At 59.8% G+C, this 17,633-nt stretch overlaps 2 protein-coding genes across 3 annotated transcripts; both read right to left on the bottom strand.

Moving 5' to 3' along the window:
• Nucleotides 1–4,141: 4,141 nt before the first annotated feature.
• On the bottom strand, nucleotides 4,142–11,481 carry CHRND (cholinergic receptor nicotinic delta subunit). The gene is made up of 12 exons (XM_045794216.2): nucleotides 11,364–11,481; nucleotides 10,926–11,071; nucleotides 10,452–10,496; nucleotides 9,840–9,949; nucleotides 9,579–9,734; nucleotides 9,251–9,360; nucleotides 8,150–8,350; nucleotides 6,798–6,909; nucleotides 6,581–6,695; nucleotides 5,525–5,729; nucleotides 5,316–5,434; nucleotides 4,142–4,618 (listed from the first exon to the last, which is right to left on the bottom strand). Exons 1-12 carry the CDS (start codon nucleotides 11,413–11,415, stop codon nucleotides 4,436–4,438), a joined length of 1,554 nt encoding a protein of 517 aa, XP_045650172.2. The 5' UTR covers nucleotides 11,416–11,481; the 3' UTR covers nucleotides 4,142–4,435.
• A 296-nt stretch (nucleotides 11,482–11,777) lies between these two features.
• PRSS56 (serine protease 56) lies at nucleotides 11,778–17,119 on the bottom strand. Of its 2 annotated transcripts, none has more exons than XM_045794196.2 (13): nucleotides 17,029–17,119; nucleotides 16,286–16,393; nucleotides 15,845–15,898; nucleotides 15,540–15,729; nucleotides 15,050–15,149; nucleotides 14,796–14,961; nucleotides 14,416–14,558; nucleotides 14,009–14,171; nucleotides 13,644–13,820; nucleotides 13,393–13,557; nucleotides 13,243–13,305; nucleotides 12,784–12,890; nucleotides 11,778–12,402 (listed from the first exon to the last, which is right to left on the bottom strand). In XM_045794196.2, exons 1-13 carry the CDS (start codon nucleotides 17,114–17,116, stop codon nucleotides 12,118–12,120), a joined length of 1,809 nt encoding a protein of 602 aa, XP_045650152.2. In that variant the 5' UTR covers nucleotides 17,117–17,119; the 3' UTR covers nucleotides 11,778–12,117. The 2 variants fall into 2 exon arrangements, with proteins under 2 accessions (XP_045650152.2, XP_087723743.1); XM_087867617.1 differs by having other exon boundaries at nucleotides 13,644–13,817.
• Nucleotides 17,120–17,633: the final 514 nt, after the last annotated feature.

Below are 17,633 nucleotides of genomic sequence, written 5' to 3'. Positions count from 1 at the left end.
AGGCGTCCAAGGGTTGGAGGAAAAGCACCATTTGAGGACCTGTCCCCCTCCCCCTAAACAAATGATGTGTCAGTAAACTGGAAATCAGCCTGCTCCCTGTCCTCGGAGATCCATGTGAGGTTGGCTCAGACCCCAGCCCTCCACAGCCCTAAGTCCCTCTTGTCTGTCCCCACCAGGACTTTGGGGTCAGGGAGACAGCGTGGTGGCACCGGCCTTCCCCACTCATCTCCTTCTGTCCTTGTGTTCAGTCCTGCTCCAGGGCCCACCCTCAAGCATCACACTCACCGCCAAGCGTCTAGGTGTATAGCCCCCTTTTCCTGGAGTTTACAAAGCCAGCTCCCCTTCTCCCCAGTTTGCCCTTTGGTGCTCCCCAGAGCAGGACCTCTCCCCCTCTCTAGTTTCCTCCAAGCACACTTTGGCAAGCCCATTAATGGCTCCTGCTAAATAATGGACCGCATATTCACCCCCACCCCACTGCCCCAGCCAATGGTGGTTTGGCCGGTGTTCCGACATTTCTGACTTTCCCTTTCCCCTTCTCTGCAAGTCTGGTAGGGTAAAGGAAGGTTGTGGAGCGTGACTTCCCTCTGGTATGAATTATGCCACTTCCCCATATGAAGAGATTTCAACTCCTGTGTTTTCCCCTTCTCTCCTGCTGTGGGAGAGAGGCAGAGTCTCCTCGGTGTTCTCAGGAGGGGGTCACCTGAGGAGGGGTGGGGCTGCCCTGGAGGGGCTAAAGGGGGAGGTGTGGAACCATTAAGAGAAAATCTTCTGCCGGCTTCATTTGTGCCCAACAGCTACTTGCCTTTTGTCACTTTGTTTTCTGGAGACTGGAAAAGTGGAATGTTCGTTTCCCAGGCTCCCTCGCAGATAATGGCGGCCATGTGATAACATCTCGACCTGTGGGATGTCTATAGAAGTCAGCTGAAGGGCTTCAGGAGAGAGCCTTTGCCTCCTGATGAAAGGGGTCAGGAATGGCTGGCTTCTTTCCTGCCTTAAACACAGATGAGCAGCGCGGCTCTGTGGCAGTCAGCTTGCACACAGCATGAGGCGACAAGCATGAGGACAGAGCCAACATGCTAAGGAGGGAGGGCTGGGCAGAGAGCAGAGAGCCTGGGTCTCAATCGCCTTGTGGGACAGCTGAGCCAATGTGGCAACTGCTGAATCAGGATCATATTACGCAACAAAGAGGAAGCCCTATCGGTTTGAACCACGGTTCTTTGGGTTTCTGTTCCTTGCAGCCCAGTGCATCCCTCACAGATTCATCATTGCTTGAAGGAGGGTGTGTAGCCCTGATGGCCTGGGGAGAGTGTGTAGGGACACCCTGTGGTTTCACAGGAAGCTGGCCCCTTGTGGGTGTGACTTCCTGGGGAGAGTTCCACGTCACCCAGAGAGGAGACCAGTGCTGACAGCACCCTGGGGCTGCGGTGCTGGAGGAATGTGTGCTGTTGGGGGTCCCGCTGTGACCCTGGGAACCTGTGCACGGGGCACTCTTGGTCGGGTGTGGCATTTTGGGGTTGTCTTCTCAGGAAGGTTTACCACCACCTGAGCCGGGCCTGACACAATTCACCTGGAGGTTGCCAACAGTGCCATAGTGTGGCAGAGAGAAGCAAGGACAGTGGCTGAGGGATCTGATTCAGGGCTTCTCTTGGTGTTGAGATGGGCACCCTCTCATAGAGGACGATTCCAGGGAGGTCCCGGACTTCCTGCTCATCTGATGGGTGTAAGCCCAAGCTACTTTCCCTATTCAGAGGGAAAAAAATTAAAGATTTGTACCTTGAATCTGTGTCAGAAGTAACTAGGGTCAGTTTTCCTGTTAAGAGGTTTGTCTTTTTCTGGGCACTGGGTTCCCTAGTGGCAGTGGGCCCAACTTCTAGTACAAATGAATGAAAGCTTTTGTATAGTCACATAAAAAAAAAAAAAAAGAGGTTTGTCTTTTGCTACTTTCCAATGAAAGACTAAAAATCTCACCTTTTGTATACCTGAGCTAGTGAGGTCACCAATTCCCTCTGAGGGAAATGGGTTGAGTTATGAAGACCTTAAGTGTATACATCAAGGAGGAGAATAATTGGATCCTCTGTACTTGCTCCCATCTGCCCTCAGACCTGCTGCCAGCCTCAGACCCGGGAGACCACAGGCCCATCCTCTGTGACTCAGGCCCACAATTGAGGAATCAGTTAAATAATCACCCCTTAAATTTGGAGGACATGAACCACAAGAGACTCTTAATCATAGGAAACAAACAGAGGGCTGCTGGAGGGGAGGGAGGTGGAAGGACAAGGTAACTGGGTGATGGGCGTTGGGGAGGACATGTGTTATAATGAGCACTGGGTATTATATAAGACTGATGAATCACAGACCTGTACCCCTGAAACAAAGAATACTTTATATGTCATTTTTTTAAAGATTTTATTTATTTATTCGACAGAGATAGAGACAGCCAGCGAGAGAGGGAACACAAGCAAGGGGAGTGGGAGAGGAAGAAGCAGGCTCATAGCGGAAGAGCCTGATGTGGGGCTCGATCCCATAATGCCGGGATCACGCCCTGAGCCGAAGGCAGACGCTTAACCGCTGTGCCACCCAGGTGCCCCTATATGTCAATTAATTGAATTTAAATAAATTTTTAAAAATTTGCAGGACATGTGTAAGGACCTTTATGATTACTAGCAAATTCGATTTTCACAATACCTCACAAACAGGACTTACACATTTTGTTGATGAGAAAACAGAACCTAAGAGATGAGAGTGGCTCACCCCAGATAGCCCTGTAGTGTAACAAAGCACCCCAAAACTTGTCTCTTAAAGCAACAAACATATGCTATCCCACATGGTTTCTGAGGGTCAGGAATCCAGGAGAAGCTTAGCTGGGTGGCTCTGGCTCAAGAACTCATTGGGCTGCACCCAAGATGTTGACCAGGGTCGTGATCTCATCTGAAGGCCCAACTGGGGCCGGAGGACTGACTTCCAAAGTCACTCATGAGGCTGCAGGTAGAGGGCCTGAGGTCCTTGCCAGGTCTCTCCACAGGATTGTTCCCCATGCCAGCTGGTTTCCCCAAAGTGAGAGATCCAGCTGAAAGCAAGAGCAATGGAGCGGGAGCCAGGGAGATGCTGCAATGTCTTATAGAGCCTTATCTCAGAAGCGACACGCTGTCACTTCCGCCTCATTCTGTCGGTCACACAGATCAAGCCTGGTGCAGTGTGGGAGTGGGCTACACAGGGTGTGAATACCTGGAGGTGGGGATCGCTGGGGCATCTTGGAGGTAGGCTGCCATTTTCCCAGCATCTGCAGCCTCAGACTTTGGCCCTTGGGATAGGATTGTTGGGGGCTCCCTTTAGGGTATAGTTGTCAAATTTAGTAAATAATGATACAGGATTCTGGGGTGTCTGGGTGGGTCAGTCGGTTGAGCTCTGACTCTTCATTTCAGCTCAGGTCATGATCTCAGGGCTGTGAGATTGAGCCCTGGGTGTGGAGCCTGCTTAAGATTCTTTCTCTGCCTCACCCCCCCAAAAACAAAACAAAACAAAACAAAACAGGATGCCCAGTTAAGTTTGAATTTCAGAAAAACAATGAATATTTTTTTAGTAAAAGTATGTCCCAAATATTGTATGGAAACCCTACTTTGGGGAGGAGAATAGTTGCCCAAGAGGGGACACTCCTTGGGGGAAGGCTGAGTTCTGGGGCTCTAGGATTGTGCACGTGACCTAAGGTTGACAAGCTGACCTTTGGTCTCTGTGGGTGTTGAGCCTGGCCCTTCCATCCCAGTCCTTGGCTTCCCTGAGGGACCCAGACTAAGTTACCCAGGCAGAAAGGGCTGGGGAAGGCCATTTTGTAACCCTGGCCCTCCCACCTCTGCTGAAACCCTCTTCCTTAAGAGCTCTGAGAGGGAGGGGTCCCTACCTCAGCCCCAGGTGGGGCCTCAGAAGCCCAAGGCTGAGGGGTTGTTGAGAGGAGGGTGGCTGGAGGAACAGGGAAGTGAAGACACAGGACTCCACCTGCTCTACCCCCACCCAGGGAAGGAGAGGCAAGAAGAGGCCTCTGCCTTTCTGACTCCTCAGAGGGGTCCCAGCTTGAGTGACATCATCCCTGACCCCTGAGCCAGCCCCCTTCTCCCCCCAAATTGTCCCACCCCGACCCCCAGCTGATGTCCACTCTTAGACCTCCTCGGAGGCTCCTGTCTTTAGCTGCAGAGGACCTGCGGCTGAGGGGGGCTTCCCCCTTCCTTCCTTAATCTCAGGAAAGCCCAGCTCTTCCTGCCCCAGCCTTGCAGGATCAGCTGCACTCAAGCCTCAGGGTCAGAAGTTGGCCTCCCCAGGAAGGGCTTGTCCTTTCTCAGACATCCCTGTCCACACAACTAGCCCCCCCTCCCCATCCCTCTCAGGCCAAAGGCCCCACCCGACGCTGCCCGGGAGCTGGGCCAGCAGGGCAGGCAGGCCTATTCTAGATGAAGCGCTTGTCCTGCTCGTGGTAGGAGAAGGGGTCCCCGGGGAAGGGCTGGGGTGGAGGCTGGTTGTAGGCCCCCTGCAGGAAGATCCAGGCCGTGCCCACCACCATGATGGGCGTCACCACAAACAGGCAGAGTCGGTCGACTGTGCGGGCCACTCGGTTCCAGCAGTCCTTCTCCTGGGGGCAAGGAGGCAGGGACAGTGGCTTGAGGGAGGCTGTCAAACCACGGGCCCACACCCCAAGCTGGGGGCCCAATGACAGAGGCATGGCCTTGGTGTATCTGTGGGGGTTGCCTCAGGCTTGCACCAGATGGGATAGGCTGGAGTGTCCCCAGCAGGGCCCAGGACCCCTGAAGCTAGGGTCTCTGTCCAGGAGACCAAGAGTGGTCACAGCCTCCCTCCTCACCCCACTTCAGGGCTCCAGGGGCTGAAGAAGAGCTGGGGTGCCAGGAGCCTCTCTCAGGGGGCTGAGGAGGGTACATTGTCCCCTCTCCTCCTTCTTCACCCCTCCCAGAAAACGGGGCCCCTTTCTCAAGAGAGAGGTTTTAAAAGTATATAATATTGAAAACCACCTAAGGCTGCCTTTTCAACGTCTGCTTGCATCTGGAGTATCAGACTTGGAGTTGAGCAGGGACAAAAAATGGCTGGGCGTGGTGACAAAGAAGGGCCCTAAGGGAGCTACGTGCCTGTGCCCGAGCGAAGGCTGTGTGCTGTGAGCTGCCGGGGGCTTCCAAGTAGGGCCTCTGCCTCCCGGGGGGCCTGGAGTCTGCACCCACCGTGAACTCCTTCACCTCAGTGGGTATGTGTCTCTGAAGGGAACCGAGCCCCTTGAAGACAGGAGACACCCTACGCATAGGCTACCTGTGGCTCCTCACCTCGTTGTAACTGTTCTGGTCCCTCATGTGGCTGACGATGAAGTTGGCCCCATCCACGGCTGGCTTCAGCTCGCTGAAGAGCTCCTGCTGGGCTTGCTCAGAGCCTGCGGGGGGCCGGCCTGCGGAGACCAGGCCACAGGTGGGCATGAGGCCTGCTGCCAGCCCACCTCCCACGGATGGGCCGCACTCCCAAGCCACCGGGGACCCACGTGCAGTGGTGAGGCGCCGGGCCAGCCCGTGCCGCTCGGACTGCTTCTCAAACATGAGGTCGCTTCGGGACTTGAGCAAGAAGTACTCGTCGGCCTTGGAAATGTAGCCCAGGGAGCTGCTCCTCCGGATGAGAGGCCCTGGGCTGGGCCCATCCTCTGCTGGGCGGGACATGTGCAGGAGTTCGGGCAGGGTCTCCAGGAAGAGCTGTGGCAGGTCAGGGGGACACAGGAAGGGAAGGTTGTTTTACAGGCATGGGGTCACCTTCACACATCAAAACATCTGCGACTCCGTTCCGGGCTGCCGCAGAGGACTCCCGAGTCATGCTGTCACCGATTCCCCCGATCCCCTCCTGACGGACACTTGTCTTGCTTCCAACTCTCCCTCATTACTCACCGCACAAAGCAGAACTCATTTGTTCAAAATGAATTATATATGAAAAATGAAAAAGTAAGAACAAGGCCCCAAATGCGGAGCGCTCTTCTTCAAATGCTGAAGCCTAAACCAGTTGCTAAAACATCCTCTGCCATCCCAGAACAGCTAGCGGCCCTGCCGTGGCTGAGAGGCAAGGACACCCCTCCTGGGCACACCGTCCCCACATCCTTTATCTTCTCTTTAATCGGGGTGGAGCGAACACACGGTAGAACAAGCCGCCCTGAAGTGCAGAGTTAGACGAATTTTTACAGGTGCATTCAACCGTGTAAACACCCCCCAGAGGAGATCTCTAACACGGTCCCAAAGGGTCCCTCGTGCCTCCTCCCGTCACACCCTACCCACCCCTAGGGGGACCACCCTCCTGACTTCTATCGCTAAAGGCTAGTTTTGCCTGTCCTTGAACTTCACGAAGAGGAGACCGTGCAGCCTGTGCTCCTTTGTGTCCGGCTCCTTTCGAGTGACAGTGCACTGGGAGAGTCGTCCACGCGGCGTGGGTAGCAGCATGTGGCACTTCGGCTGCAAGGGGTGGCAGTCGCCCATGCAAACATGCCACGGGGGGCTTTCCCTGCTCTCCTGTAGAGGGACAGCCCGACGGTCTCCAGCTTCTGGCCGAGAGCCCTCACCTTCTTGACCCCCTCAGACAGCACGTGGGTGCTGGGCGTGCGGAAGTGGATGTTGAGCACGATGACGCAGATCACCACGACCATGGTCACCAGCACCATGCCGAAGAGCAGGAACCTGTAGGCGCACGCTCAGCCTGGAGCCCGCGGGCCACGGTGGGGTGTGGCAGGGCAGGGGAGGGGGCTGGGGTAGGCATGGCGTGGCCCAGGCGTCACTCACTTGCCGATGAGGGGGATGGCCATGGACGTGGCGGGCAGCCGCTTGGAGATGAGCAGCAGGAAGACAGACTGAGCCAGGAGCACTGAGATGGCCACTGACGTCTTCTCGCCACCTGGGGGAGCCCCGGACTTAGCTGCCACCTCTGGCCTTCGGCCCAGTGGTCCCACTGCGGCCCCTGCACCGCTGTTCACAAAGCCACGGCACCCCGATGAACAGCGTGGGCTAAGGAGCTAGAACACGTGGGTTCAAATCCCGGCTCTGCCATTTACTGGCTGGGTGACCTTAGGCAAGTAGCCTAACCTCTCTGTGCCTCGGTTTTCACAGCTGCCAAATGCTGTGAGGACCAAGTGAGAGAGTGCATGTTAAACGCTCATCGCGCGGCCTGGCACTGGGCAGGTGCTCAGTGATCACCAGCTATCACCGTTAGCCAGCTCGCTGCCACTCAACCCTCTAAAAGTCACAGGTCTGCGTGTGTCCCCCTGTACAGAAAGCTCCAGGGCAGCCTCAGAGTGCCCATATTTCCCCAACTCCTAGGCCTCCACTCAGAGACCCCAGCCTGGCACCACCCGGCTCCTTCCGCCGGAGCTCTTGAGCATGCTGTGCGGTGGCCACTGCGGGTCCCGGGCCCACAGTCCCGTCCCCCACCCAGGGCCCCTCCTCTCCCTGGAAACTGCCTCCCGGACCCATCTCCGGCTCAAGCACCGCCTCTGCCAGGGAAGCTTCCCCCATTCTCCTACCCCGCAGGCCAGGAGCCTAGTCCTGTGCATTTCACAGTCTCGGCCAGCAACAGAGGCTGGATCGCATTTGTCCCTGGGACTCCCTGTGCCTCGCTTCTAGTAAATATTCTGAAACTGTTATGAAACCAAGAGCCCAGTGTACACGTGCCCTTCTAGAACCAGATGAGCATGGACTGCACGCCTCCACGCCTGGCTTCCTAGAGATCCCGTTATCCAGCCGCCGGTTCAAGGTGGATGGCCTTCCGTGTGCCAGGCCCATGGTCACACATGGTGACCAGGACAGACCTGATCTCTGCTCCGCCAGAGGGACAGTCCCGTGGTTCTCCCTCTTGAGGGGACTTCCTTGGGAAACCCCACCGTGAGAAGCAGAAGCGGGGGCCAAGAGGGATGGACCCCCCAGGCGCCCTGTCCATTTGGAGATGTTGGACAGGGTCACGAAAGCCCCCTTTTGGCTGGCCACAGGCCCCTCATGCCTGGACCGGGGTGTGGTGACCCCCTTGTGTCTCCCAGGAGGAAGTGAGGGGAGGGCGGGGGAGGCCGAAGCTCAGCCGCCCTCGGGGAGAGGGAGAGGCTGCCCCAGGTGGCCGGGGGGCTGGGACAGGCTCTGAGGCTCACTGTCAGCCGGCAGGTAGAAGACCAGGTTGATCATGAAGGAGATGAGGACGCAAGGCACCAGGATGTTGATGACATAGAAGAGGGGCTTGCGACGGATGATGAGGTAGAAGGTGACGTCCTGGCGGCCCGGACTGTCCGGGGGGACGCTGGGGTCCACGTTGATCCTGGCTGGCCGGTGCGCGATCTCCCACTCCCCGTTCTCTGAGGGGGGCGGAAGGGCACCTTGGTGTCAGGTCAGGCAAGGGGGCGGGGGGGGGCTCGGGGCAGGACTGGGGGCTGGGTGGAGTGAGCCAGCCTGAGGGGGCACACAGAGGAAGGTTAGGGTTCAGTCTGTGGGTTTTTTCCCCTGAGGGCTTGGGATAGAGGTTTCAGTCTGCAAAGGGGAAATTCTCCTCTGGGAGTGGGTTGTTTTTTTCTCCTTCTTGGAAAATGTAGAAGCTGAGGCCATGTATGGTTCAAATAAGAAGTCTTATAGGTAATGATGCAGTGAGCGGAAGACCAACGCCTAGCCCTCCACACCCTGGGGAGGTAGCAGCCTTAGGACCAGTGTGATGCAGGTCTCCCCTGATAGACAGGGGCATGCAGTGGGGGCCCCATAGGAGATCTGAGCCTGGTCACAGTTAGGGGCAGGGGGCCGGGGCTGTTGGTTGGGGGCGACACACATAACATTAGGATGCCCACTAAAGCCGCAACCACACCCCTGGGCTTACTGGGAACAGAAGACTAACTACCCTTCTCATCTGTCAGTGACATCTATCCCCAGGGACCCTGTCCGGACCCAGGAGGGTCTTCTGGCCTGGACAGCATAAGGAGTGGGGCACTGGCACCAGTCTCTGCCTTTGGGACACAATCCCCTCCGGCTGGACTTCTTTTCCTTCCGATGTGCTAGACTTGTGTCAGTAAGTATATCTGTGTGTGTTTCTCTGTGGGTCGGCGTGTGTCTGTCCATCTGTGTCTCTCTGTCAGTCTGTGTGCCTGTAGGTCCATGTTTCGGGTGTGTGTGTGCACACGTGCGTCCCTGGGGGGGGCGGCGTCGGTGTGACCGTATCCGCAGCTGTGTGTCTGAGGGGCCTGCCCACCCACAGCCGCTGCTCCCAGCACCTGTGAAGCCCTCCGGGTCGATGATGATCCACTCCACGGGATAGAAGCGGCCCTCTTCTTCCTCCTGCTTCAGACTCAGGGTGATCTCCTTGGCCGTGTACTTGAGGGAACTGGGGAGGGCAGTGGGTAGAGGGTGGCCCTCAGCCATTGGCTGCAGGCAGTGACGGGGAGTGGGGAAGGCTAGTAGAGGAGGTTCGTGGTCAGAGGGTCTGTCATGGGTGTGGGGGAGCTCTAATCAGGACAGAGCGGGGGTCTCTGCCTGACAGTGCTTCATGCACCTCCCTCAGTTCCTGGCAGGGGTGAGGGGTGGCTGGAGAAGTGGCTGTACCTGAACTTGAGAGAGCAGTTCTGCCAGTCGAAGGGAAAGTAGGTGACAGAGATGGGGCAGGAAGAGCGGAAGATGGCGGGCGGCAGCCAGTACACATAGCCGGAGGGGTAGATGAGCACATTGCAGGAGTAGGAAATCTGGAAGGAGCCGTCATTGCTGAGGGACAAAGACAAGGGCAACCGTGAATGCCAGCCAGCTTGGAACTGGCAGGGTTGGGGGAGCAGAGCGGGGAGGGGCTGCCAGGGAGGGCTGCGGCTCTACTTGTTCTCCAGCACAATCTCTGGGAGCCACAGCATGTCAGGGGGCAGGCGCAGGACACTGATATTTCCAAATTCTTCAGCATCCCACTGCAGCCGGCTGTCTGTCCAACCCTGGAAGCCCAAAAGAGGTGTCAGCAATAGACTTTGCTGTTGCCCAGGCCCCCCACTCTCCTCACTTTCCTAGAGGAAGACTGACAGGGTCTGGAAGCTGTGACAAAAGAGGTTTGGGGGAGGTGGGTACAGAATTAGGACTCAGGTCTGTCATGTACAGTTGTGTAGAATGTACACTGCACAACCAAGGAAGTATATTTCCATTGTGGACATAGAAGCCGTGTGTCTGTATTATGAACTTCTGACAGGCGGCAGAAAGTGTCTTCTAATAACATCAGGATATTGTGACAATTTTCCCCTAGACGAAGAATCCCAATCTACTGGACGTCTCTATCTGAGCTAGTGGCTATACAAGGTGGTGAGAAGAGCAGCTCGGCCTGTGGGTAGGAGCCAGCTCCTCCTGGAGGACAGGAGGATCCCTTCTGGAGATACCCAAGCACAGGGGGGCCTGGGCCCTGCAACCTCACTGCCCCCCCCCCAGCTCTGAGTGGGGTATTCTTACGTGTTCAATCCATACGTTAGTGGTGAGGGTCTCCTCAACTTCTTTCTGAAATCACACAAGACGGCTGTCCCCCAGGGCCCGCTTGGTTCTTTCACCTACGTGCATTCACCAGGCACCTGCTCCCAGCCACCACCCAGGGGAAACCATGGCCTAACCAGACTCCTACCACAAGCACTCACAGTCAGGAGGGGGTGGGCAGACCAAGGAGCAAGGAGGGCGCATGGCCTCTGAAGTGTGTCATGGGTCTGATACAGCCCCAGAGCTAAAGCTGGAGGGGAAGGGCCATCAGCCCAAGGCCCGTGGGCAGCACTGAGCTTGCAGAATGTGGGAGCCTGCTTCCCTGGGGAGGAGCTACCATAGCCTAGCCTGGGGCCTGGAGCTTCCTCTGTGGCCATCCCAGTCGGGAGACATCCATGCCTCCAGGAAGCTGTCCCTGCCCTCCCATCTCCAGCCTGCCTCAGAGGGGCCACTCACCAGGGAGATGAGGTTGGAGAGCGTGAGGGCCAGCGAGACCTCCACACTCTCTCCTTGGTGTGCCACAGGCCGGAGCTCCTTGTTGTAGCCTTTCTCTTCAAACAGGTACCGAATTAGCCGCTCCTCCTCATTTAGGCCCCAGCTGCCTGGGGAGGGATAGGGACAGGGATGGGGTGCAGGGAGGTGGGTGTGGGAAGGGAGCTGCCCTGGACTCCTGCTGGGCCATGGGGCTGGGCTCAGCTGGGGGATCCAACCACTGCCCAGGAAGGGGTCCTGGTGGTCAATCCCTCCAGGGAGAAATGGCAGTGGGGGTGGGGGGTTGGGCCTGATGCTAAAGGAGGGAGCACCAGGTAGGAGGGGTGGGAGGGAACCATGCAGTAGGGGCCCTGGGTGCGAGTCCTGAGGGACCCTTCAGGGCAGGGTGATGTCCACTCTTACCACACACAACCAGTATAGCCAGCAGTCCCAGCGTTAACACTGGCCCCTCCATCCTGTCTCTCTGACTGGGTCTTGTGGCTGCCCCTCCAGTCTACAGGGCTGGGGAATGTGGGAGGATTGGAGAGGGGACAGGTGCAGGGGAGGAGGGGTGGAGTGCAAAGGGAAGTCGCAGCCGGAAATGCAATCTGACACTTCTGGCCATGGCTTTGTGGTAGAAAACCCAAGGCAGGTGACCAGGGGGTGGGGAGGGGGACTGGCTGCCAGGCAGGAGCTCAAGGACATGAGGCAAAGATCCCAGGCTGCAACTCCCCACAACTAGCAGTAGGGGTGGGGGCTGGGTAGAGGCACTGGGCACTGGGGGCTGTGCTGGTCAGCCACGGGTAGGGGAGTGGTGACAGGTCAGCTGTTGCCGTTTCTTGGGGGGAAGACAAGTATGGGGAAATGGGGGCTTAGCAGCCTCTCTCCAGTGTCTTTGTGACCTCTGCCAACTGCTTCTGGAGGCTGGGCCCTGTCTGGCCCTGTCTAATGTCCACCCACCCAGTTCTCATCCCAAGAAAGCTCCAGAGTTATCTCTGTAGGTCATAAATAATGTTTATTAAAGCAGCCGTGATTTTCTGATGGCACATGTGGGAAGACACATGCACCCAGGCCTCCTGCCCCACACACCCAATCAGCTGTGGCTGTGACAGTTTGTCATCACAGGAGCCCCTTGGAGCAGTAGGTCCTGACCAGGGGTTGGGGGACCAGACATGGTTCATGGTCCCCTGGCTGGAGAAATCTGAGGACTGAGTGGGGGGTGCCCCTTCCTCCCCAGTCCCTGGCTCTGCCTTGCACCCATCTGGGGTCCCTCTGTCTCTGCCAGGGCGGCCAAACGGAAGGCCTGCAGGGCCTGCACCAGCAACCGGGGGAGGCTGCGAGCCATCGTGGCTGGCTCCAGGCCTACCAGACCGCCGAAGACTACATGCTGGCCCCCCAAGCCTGCCCGCACCCAGGCTCGGAAGAGGCCAGTCAGCGTCTTGGAACCCAGATCTGCCAGGACCTGCAGAAGGAGGAGGGTGCTCAGGGCCCCACAACCCAGCTCTTAGTCCGCCTCCTCCTGGCCCCCAGAAACTCTCACTCAGATCCACTCCCCCCTTACCCCCCAAACCTGCACACTTCCTGCTCACTTACACCCCCACATGCCCTTCCACTCACACCTCCCCCCCACACTTTCACATCCACCCAGCACCCCAGCTTACATACAGCTGCCCTTTCCACCCCTTTCCCCCAAGACACCCCCACTTCCACCCCAAGCTGCTGGGGGGGCAGGTCCTCCCTCGTCCTGTGGAGGGTGCCCCTTCTGTCTCCCTACTCACCAGGGCTGACCCAGGTCAGCCTTCTGAGGCCACTGTGAGTGAATGTGGGAAGCCTGAGGACCTACCTCGTGAAAGTCCATGGCCAAGTGCTCTGATGGGACCTGTAGGATCCAGGCATGGGTTCCTTGAAGGGTGGTCAACTTCTGTTGCAGGCTTTCCAGCCCTGGGCAGCCTGCAGAAAGGAGAGAGGTCCTGGGAATAGCAGAAAACTGGCACCAGCAAGGAGCTGGGAGTGGGATTCCCACCAGAACCTCAGGATGAGCCTCCCAGTGGGCGGATTTCTCCTCATGCTACGGATGGGAAACTGAGGATCAGAGAGGTTAAGTGATAACACAAAGCAGATGGTCTCTGTTGACACTGAGGGGGGCCCAAAGCCACAAGTGCCCCCAAAGCGTCATCCTCCCTACTGCGCGGGGGTCAGGTGGGGAGAGCGAGTCTGCCGGCTGCCCCAAGAATCCCCTCAGGGCCTCGCCAGCCCTTGGCCTGCTACTCTCCCGGCAAAGGCCGGCAGGGGGCGTCATTACCGTTCGCTTCCTCGCGCGGCTCTGGCCTCCGCTTCGGGAACCGAGCGCCTGCAGCCCGCGATCCTGGGGAGACGCAGCGTTAGGGGATCGCCTCCGCCGCGCAGTTGGTGCTGGGGGGTGCTGGGGCTGGAATGTGAAGGCGCGGGATACCTGGGTGCACCCGCTGCTCGCGGGAGGGGTGTCTGGGAGGCTCCAAGAGCGACAGAGCGGGGCGAGCCGGGGACGGGGCCAGGCGCCGCATCCCTGGGCCGGGGCCGAGCAGCTCCTGAGCGCCCCGCAGCAGGCCCAGCAGGGTGTGCGCCAGCGAGCGCAGCTCTGCGGGCGGGACAAGGGCGGGAGCGGCGGTCAGACGTGGGCCGGGCCCCCTGCTCCCCCGGCCCAGCCCTGTGAACTGGACTGACCGCATCGCCTCCGGCGCTGCAGGCACTGCTGGTGCGCCAGACGCGCACAGGCGACCGCTGGCCCGGGGCACAGGCGGGCGTAGAAGGCGCAGGGCGGTGCGGCGTCTGCCGGCGGCTCCCCGGGCGGGTCCCAGGCCAGCAGCTCCCTGCAGCTGGGCTCCCGGCTGGAGGCGGCTGCTGCAGGGGGCGGCGGCGGCCAACTCAGCCCCGGCTTCGGGCCCTAGACCCCCGCAGCCTTCCCCCCAAGGGAGACAGGCTTTGCCGACGCAGTCAGGGGCTGGGGGCCGGAGGGGTGAAGACCGGCTCGTCCCAAGGGCTGTGAGCAGGCCACTCCAGGGAGAGGTGAATAGGAACGGGGCGCTCACCGCTCATCTGCTCCTGAAGCCAATCTTTGAACACGGCCACACGTGTGTAGACCCCGGGCTTCCCTGGCTCTCCGCATCCATCCCCCCAGGAGGTGACTCCGTACAGGACCTCCCTGGGGTGGGGGCCAGGCTCAGAACAGGTCAGGGGGCCTCCAGAATCACCCTGCGGGACCGGAGCCAGAAGAGAGGGTACTACATTGACCTGCCCCTCTCATTTGCCAGCCTGACACTTGGCAGGGTAAGGCAGCTCTGAGTTCTCATGGAAGTGCTACTCTTGTACCCAATTTAGCAATGGGAACATAGAAGCTCAGATAAGTTGAGTGACAGCCAGACTGGGGAAGGGAAGAAGCTGTCCTGTCCCTGGGGAGCAGCCCACCCAGCATCCTAAGATCAATCAGGGCTCATACCTGGCACGAGTCGATGCCCCCGGCCAGGTAGCCGGCACAGAGCATGCTGCTGGGGTGCAGCTCGGGCCCCAGGGCCCTTTTGCAGGTGTCAGCGCTGAGCAAGGGCACTCGGGCCTCTCTCACCGCCTCAGCCTCAGGCCCGTCTACAGGGAAGCAGGGGAGGGGGCTCAGGCCTGGAGGGCAGGGGCCTCACGAAGAAGGTTTCCTCTCCCACCTCCCTCCTTGATTCCTCCCCCTTTGCAAGATCAGACAGCATTTTGCAAAGGCGTTCAACCCTGGGTCAGGTTCCCTACTCCTGGCCTTCCCAAACTCCACCACCCTAGCCCCCCATTCTTCCCGCTCACACTAGCGGCTCACCTAGGCCCCGGCCTGCCCCATACCTTCGAAGAGGGCCCCCCAGCCCGCGATGGCGCAAGCGGTGCCGGCTGGGGGCTCCCGGGTCCCCTGGGGCAGGCACACAGGGCGCACTGCCCCTGCCCCTGCCCGGCTCACCGGCGTCCACAGCTGCACCAGGGCCAGGTCGTTGTGGAAGGTCCGCGGGTCAAACTGCGGAGGGGGTGGCGGCGCAGTGTCAGTGAAGCGTGGGGTGGGGGTGCTGTTCCCAACTCCGAGAGCCTGGGGGCTGCCCTCTCACCTTGGGGTGGGGCAAGATGCGGTTCACCGGCACCTCCTCCGCTTGCTCCCCCCCAGTCCCCTCGGCCAGCGTCACCGTCCACAGAAGCTCGTTCGGGGCGCTGCGGGACGAGCGGCGGGGTGATGCGCAGGACAAGGGTGAAAAGAGTCCCCTAGAGACCCCGCCCTCCGCCCACCGGCACCACGCCGCAGGTTCGCACTCCGGACTCTCTCTTTCTCCGCTGTTTCTCGCGGGGCAGAGAGGGTGGGGCGGGGAGAGGCGGTGGCCCCTAGTAGGTCCACTAGCCGGGCGGAGCGCCCCCCCGCCCCCAGATACCGCGCCCAGGGTGCGCGGCGTGGGCGCCTTGAGGCCTGAAGCCGGGGAGGGCGGTGGCCGCCGCCAGGGGGCAGCAGAGACCGGCCTTCCCGCGTGTCGCCCGCCAGACGACCCCGGAAGAGTCTGACCACGCACCGGGGATGTGGGCTGGTCAGGGGCCTGGGCTCCAACGTACCCCGCGAAGCAGTGCGCCGCGGTGAGCACCCAGGACGCCGCCACCAGGACGCCGCCGCACAGAGGCTGCCCTCCGAGTTGCAGCCTCACCAGCCAGGGCCAGGCCCCGGGCGGTGCAGCGCTACCCCCAACAATGCGGCCGTGGGCACGCGTCACGTTGACAGTGCTCGGGCGCCTCTGGCCACACGACCCTAGAAAGGTGGCATCTGCGTTACAAGGGACAAACCCTGGCCGCCCTCACCATCGAGGCCCCTCCAGGGTTCACCCTGCCTTCCGCCCTGCCCGCTTGAGCCCTTTCGGCCTCACCTGGCTCAGCGGGATCCTGGAGGAGGGGGGCCTGCGGCCTGGGACGCCCGGGGCCTGCTGAGACACGCACCTCTGAGCCTGGGGGCTAGCCTCCCACCCTCCCTGCACCCCAGGCAGAGCCTGGGCCCTCTCTCTGCCCTACCGCTCCCCTCTGTTACTCTACCCCCCAGCAGTCAGGGTCGAGTTCAGCAGCCATGAACTTCTCACTGGTCACCAATCGAGCCCAGACTCCTTCTGCTCTCCTGCCTTTGCACAAGCTGTGCCCTGTGCCTGGCGTGCCCTTTCCACTTGGCGAGACCTTCATCAGCATTGTCTCGGTGGCAGTCCCCACCTAGTTTCTGTCCCCAAGAGGTGAAGGGAAGAGATAGGGAGGACAGGAGACCGGGCCCAGGGTCGTCAGTGTCAGCTCACCGGGACATGGGACGGTATGATTGGCACAGCCTCTGCACTCATGCAGTCTGTGCTGGATCTCCATGGCCACGCGATTCACTGCCCACTGGGCGCTTCTCTGGGCAGCCTGCAATGCTTTCGTGCCCTGGGCTGATAGAGCTGCTGGGACATGGGGCACAAGTCAAGCACGGTTGGGGAAGAACCTCAGGCTCCAGCCCTGAGCCCGCCTTGGGAGACAGGGGAAGCAGGTGGGGCTCCGGGAGCACCAGGCCAGAATGGGGAGGACAGAGAGCCCCAGGGCCCCAGGGCCCAGCACTCAGAGCAGGTGGCCCCGAATTCTCAACCCAAGAGCTCTCTCTAATTCAACTGAGCTGGGCTGGAATCTCTGAAAGGGGACTTTCCTTAAGTCCTTGAAGGAAAAACAGCACCCCAAAGGTAGAAACATCACAAAACTCAGGCTTCTTGACAAAATAACGGTGGTCAAGCTGCCCACCTTTGGGCCCAGATAGCCAAGGAGATGCCACCCTGGACCCCTTCCTCCTGCTAAGCCCAGAACCTTCCCTAAAGCACACCCTCTGGGGGTGCTTGCCAGGTCCCCTTCCCTCTGCACCCTTGTCCTCCCTCTTCCTCGCCCACCTGTGCCTCAGTTCCTGGCCCCTTCCCCCTGCAGGGTGGGCAGAAGGGGCCAAAGCTCCCGATGAGTGGGAGTGGCAAGGTCATGCTCCCCTGCCCCGGACCCACTTCCTCTGTGCTCCTCCCACCTCGGCCGCACCCTCAGAACAGCCCAGGCTCACCTTGCAGGGTGCTGGGGGGCAGACGCGTATACAGTGGGTGCCCTCGGATAGACCAGGGGGTTGGGAGGGGCAGCAGCAGCAGCAGCATGGACAGCAGCATGATGACCAGGAGCGGGGCCAAGCGACCCTGTCCTCCTTCCCCCTTGGGGTCCACCCTCCAGGTGCTTATCCTTCGGTGTCTGCCTCCCACTGCCTTTCTGCCCCTGGGCACTGAATTCTTGTCCCCCAAATCACCTGACTATTCTCCTATTCTCATCAAAATCACCCACTTCCCTCAGGCGGCCCCTCACCTGGCCCTTAACTCCCGGGAGCCCACAGGGGAATGGGGCTTGGGGGGCTATATAGAGGACAGGCTGGGGGGGTACTCGGGAGGGGGGCCAGGGTTGGGGGAGGGATCGGGGTAGTGGGCACGACCCTCACCTTTGAAGTTTCACAGTCCCGGCTCTGAGGCCCCCCTTCTGTCAAAGGAGCCCTTGTTTCTGCGGCTCCATCAAAGCGGGCTGGACAGGCCAGAAGAGCTGACGGTTGGGCTGGGGGCCAGGCAGAGGGGGGCCGGTGGGTAGGGGCTGGCCCCATCTCCAGGGCTCGGATGGGGGGGGTCCCAT

Source organism: Ursus americanus, chromosome 1, assembly GCF_024610735.1.
Source record: "Ursus americanus isolate L20-20 chromosome 1, mUrsAme1.1.p, whole genome shotgun sequence".
In the NCBI taxonomy this organism is placed as follows: domain Eukaryota; kingdom Metazoa; phylum Chordata; class Mammalia; order Carnivora; family Ursidae; genus Ursus; species Ursus americanus.
This window is presented reverse-complemented; position numbering and strand designations above follow the sequence as displayed.

Coding starts and splice junctions, on each gene's coding strand:
- CHRND (XM_045794216.2), bottom strand. CDS start 11,415: ATGGAGGGGCCAGTGTTAACGCTGGGACTGCTGGCTATACTGGTTGTG. Junction 11,072..11,363: donor GGCTATACTGGTTGTGTGTG/GTAAGAGTGGAC, acceptor ATCCCTCCCCAG/GCAGCTGGGGCCTAAATGAG. Junction 10,497..10,925: donor TCTCCAACCTCATCTCCCTG/GTGAGTGGCCCC, acceptor GTGTGATTTCAG/AAAGAAGTTGAGGAGACCCT.
- PRSS56 (XM_045794196.2), bottom strand. CDS start 17,116: ATGCTGCTGCTGCTGCTGCCCCTCCCAACCCCCTGGTCTATCCGAGGG. Junction 16,394..17,028: donor GCCCCCCAGCACCCTGCAAG/GTGAGCCTGGGC, acceptor ATGTCCCAGCAG/CTCTATCAGCCCAGGGCACG. Junction 12,403..12,783: donor TGGCCATGGACTTTCACGAG/GTAGGTCCTCAG, acceptor CTCCTTCTGCAG/GTCCTGGCAGATCTGGGTTC.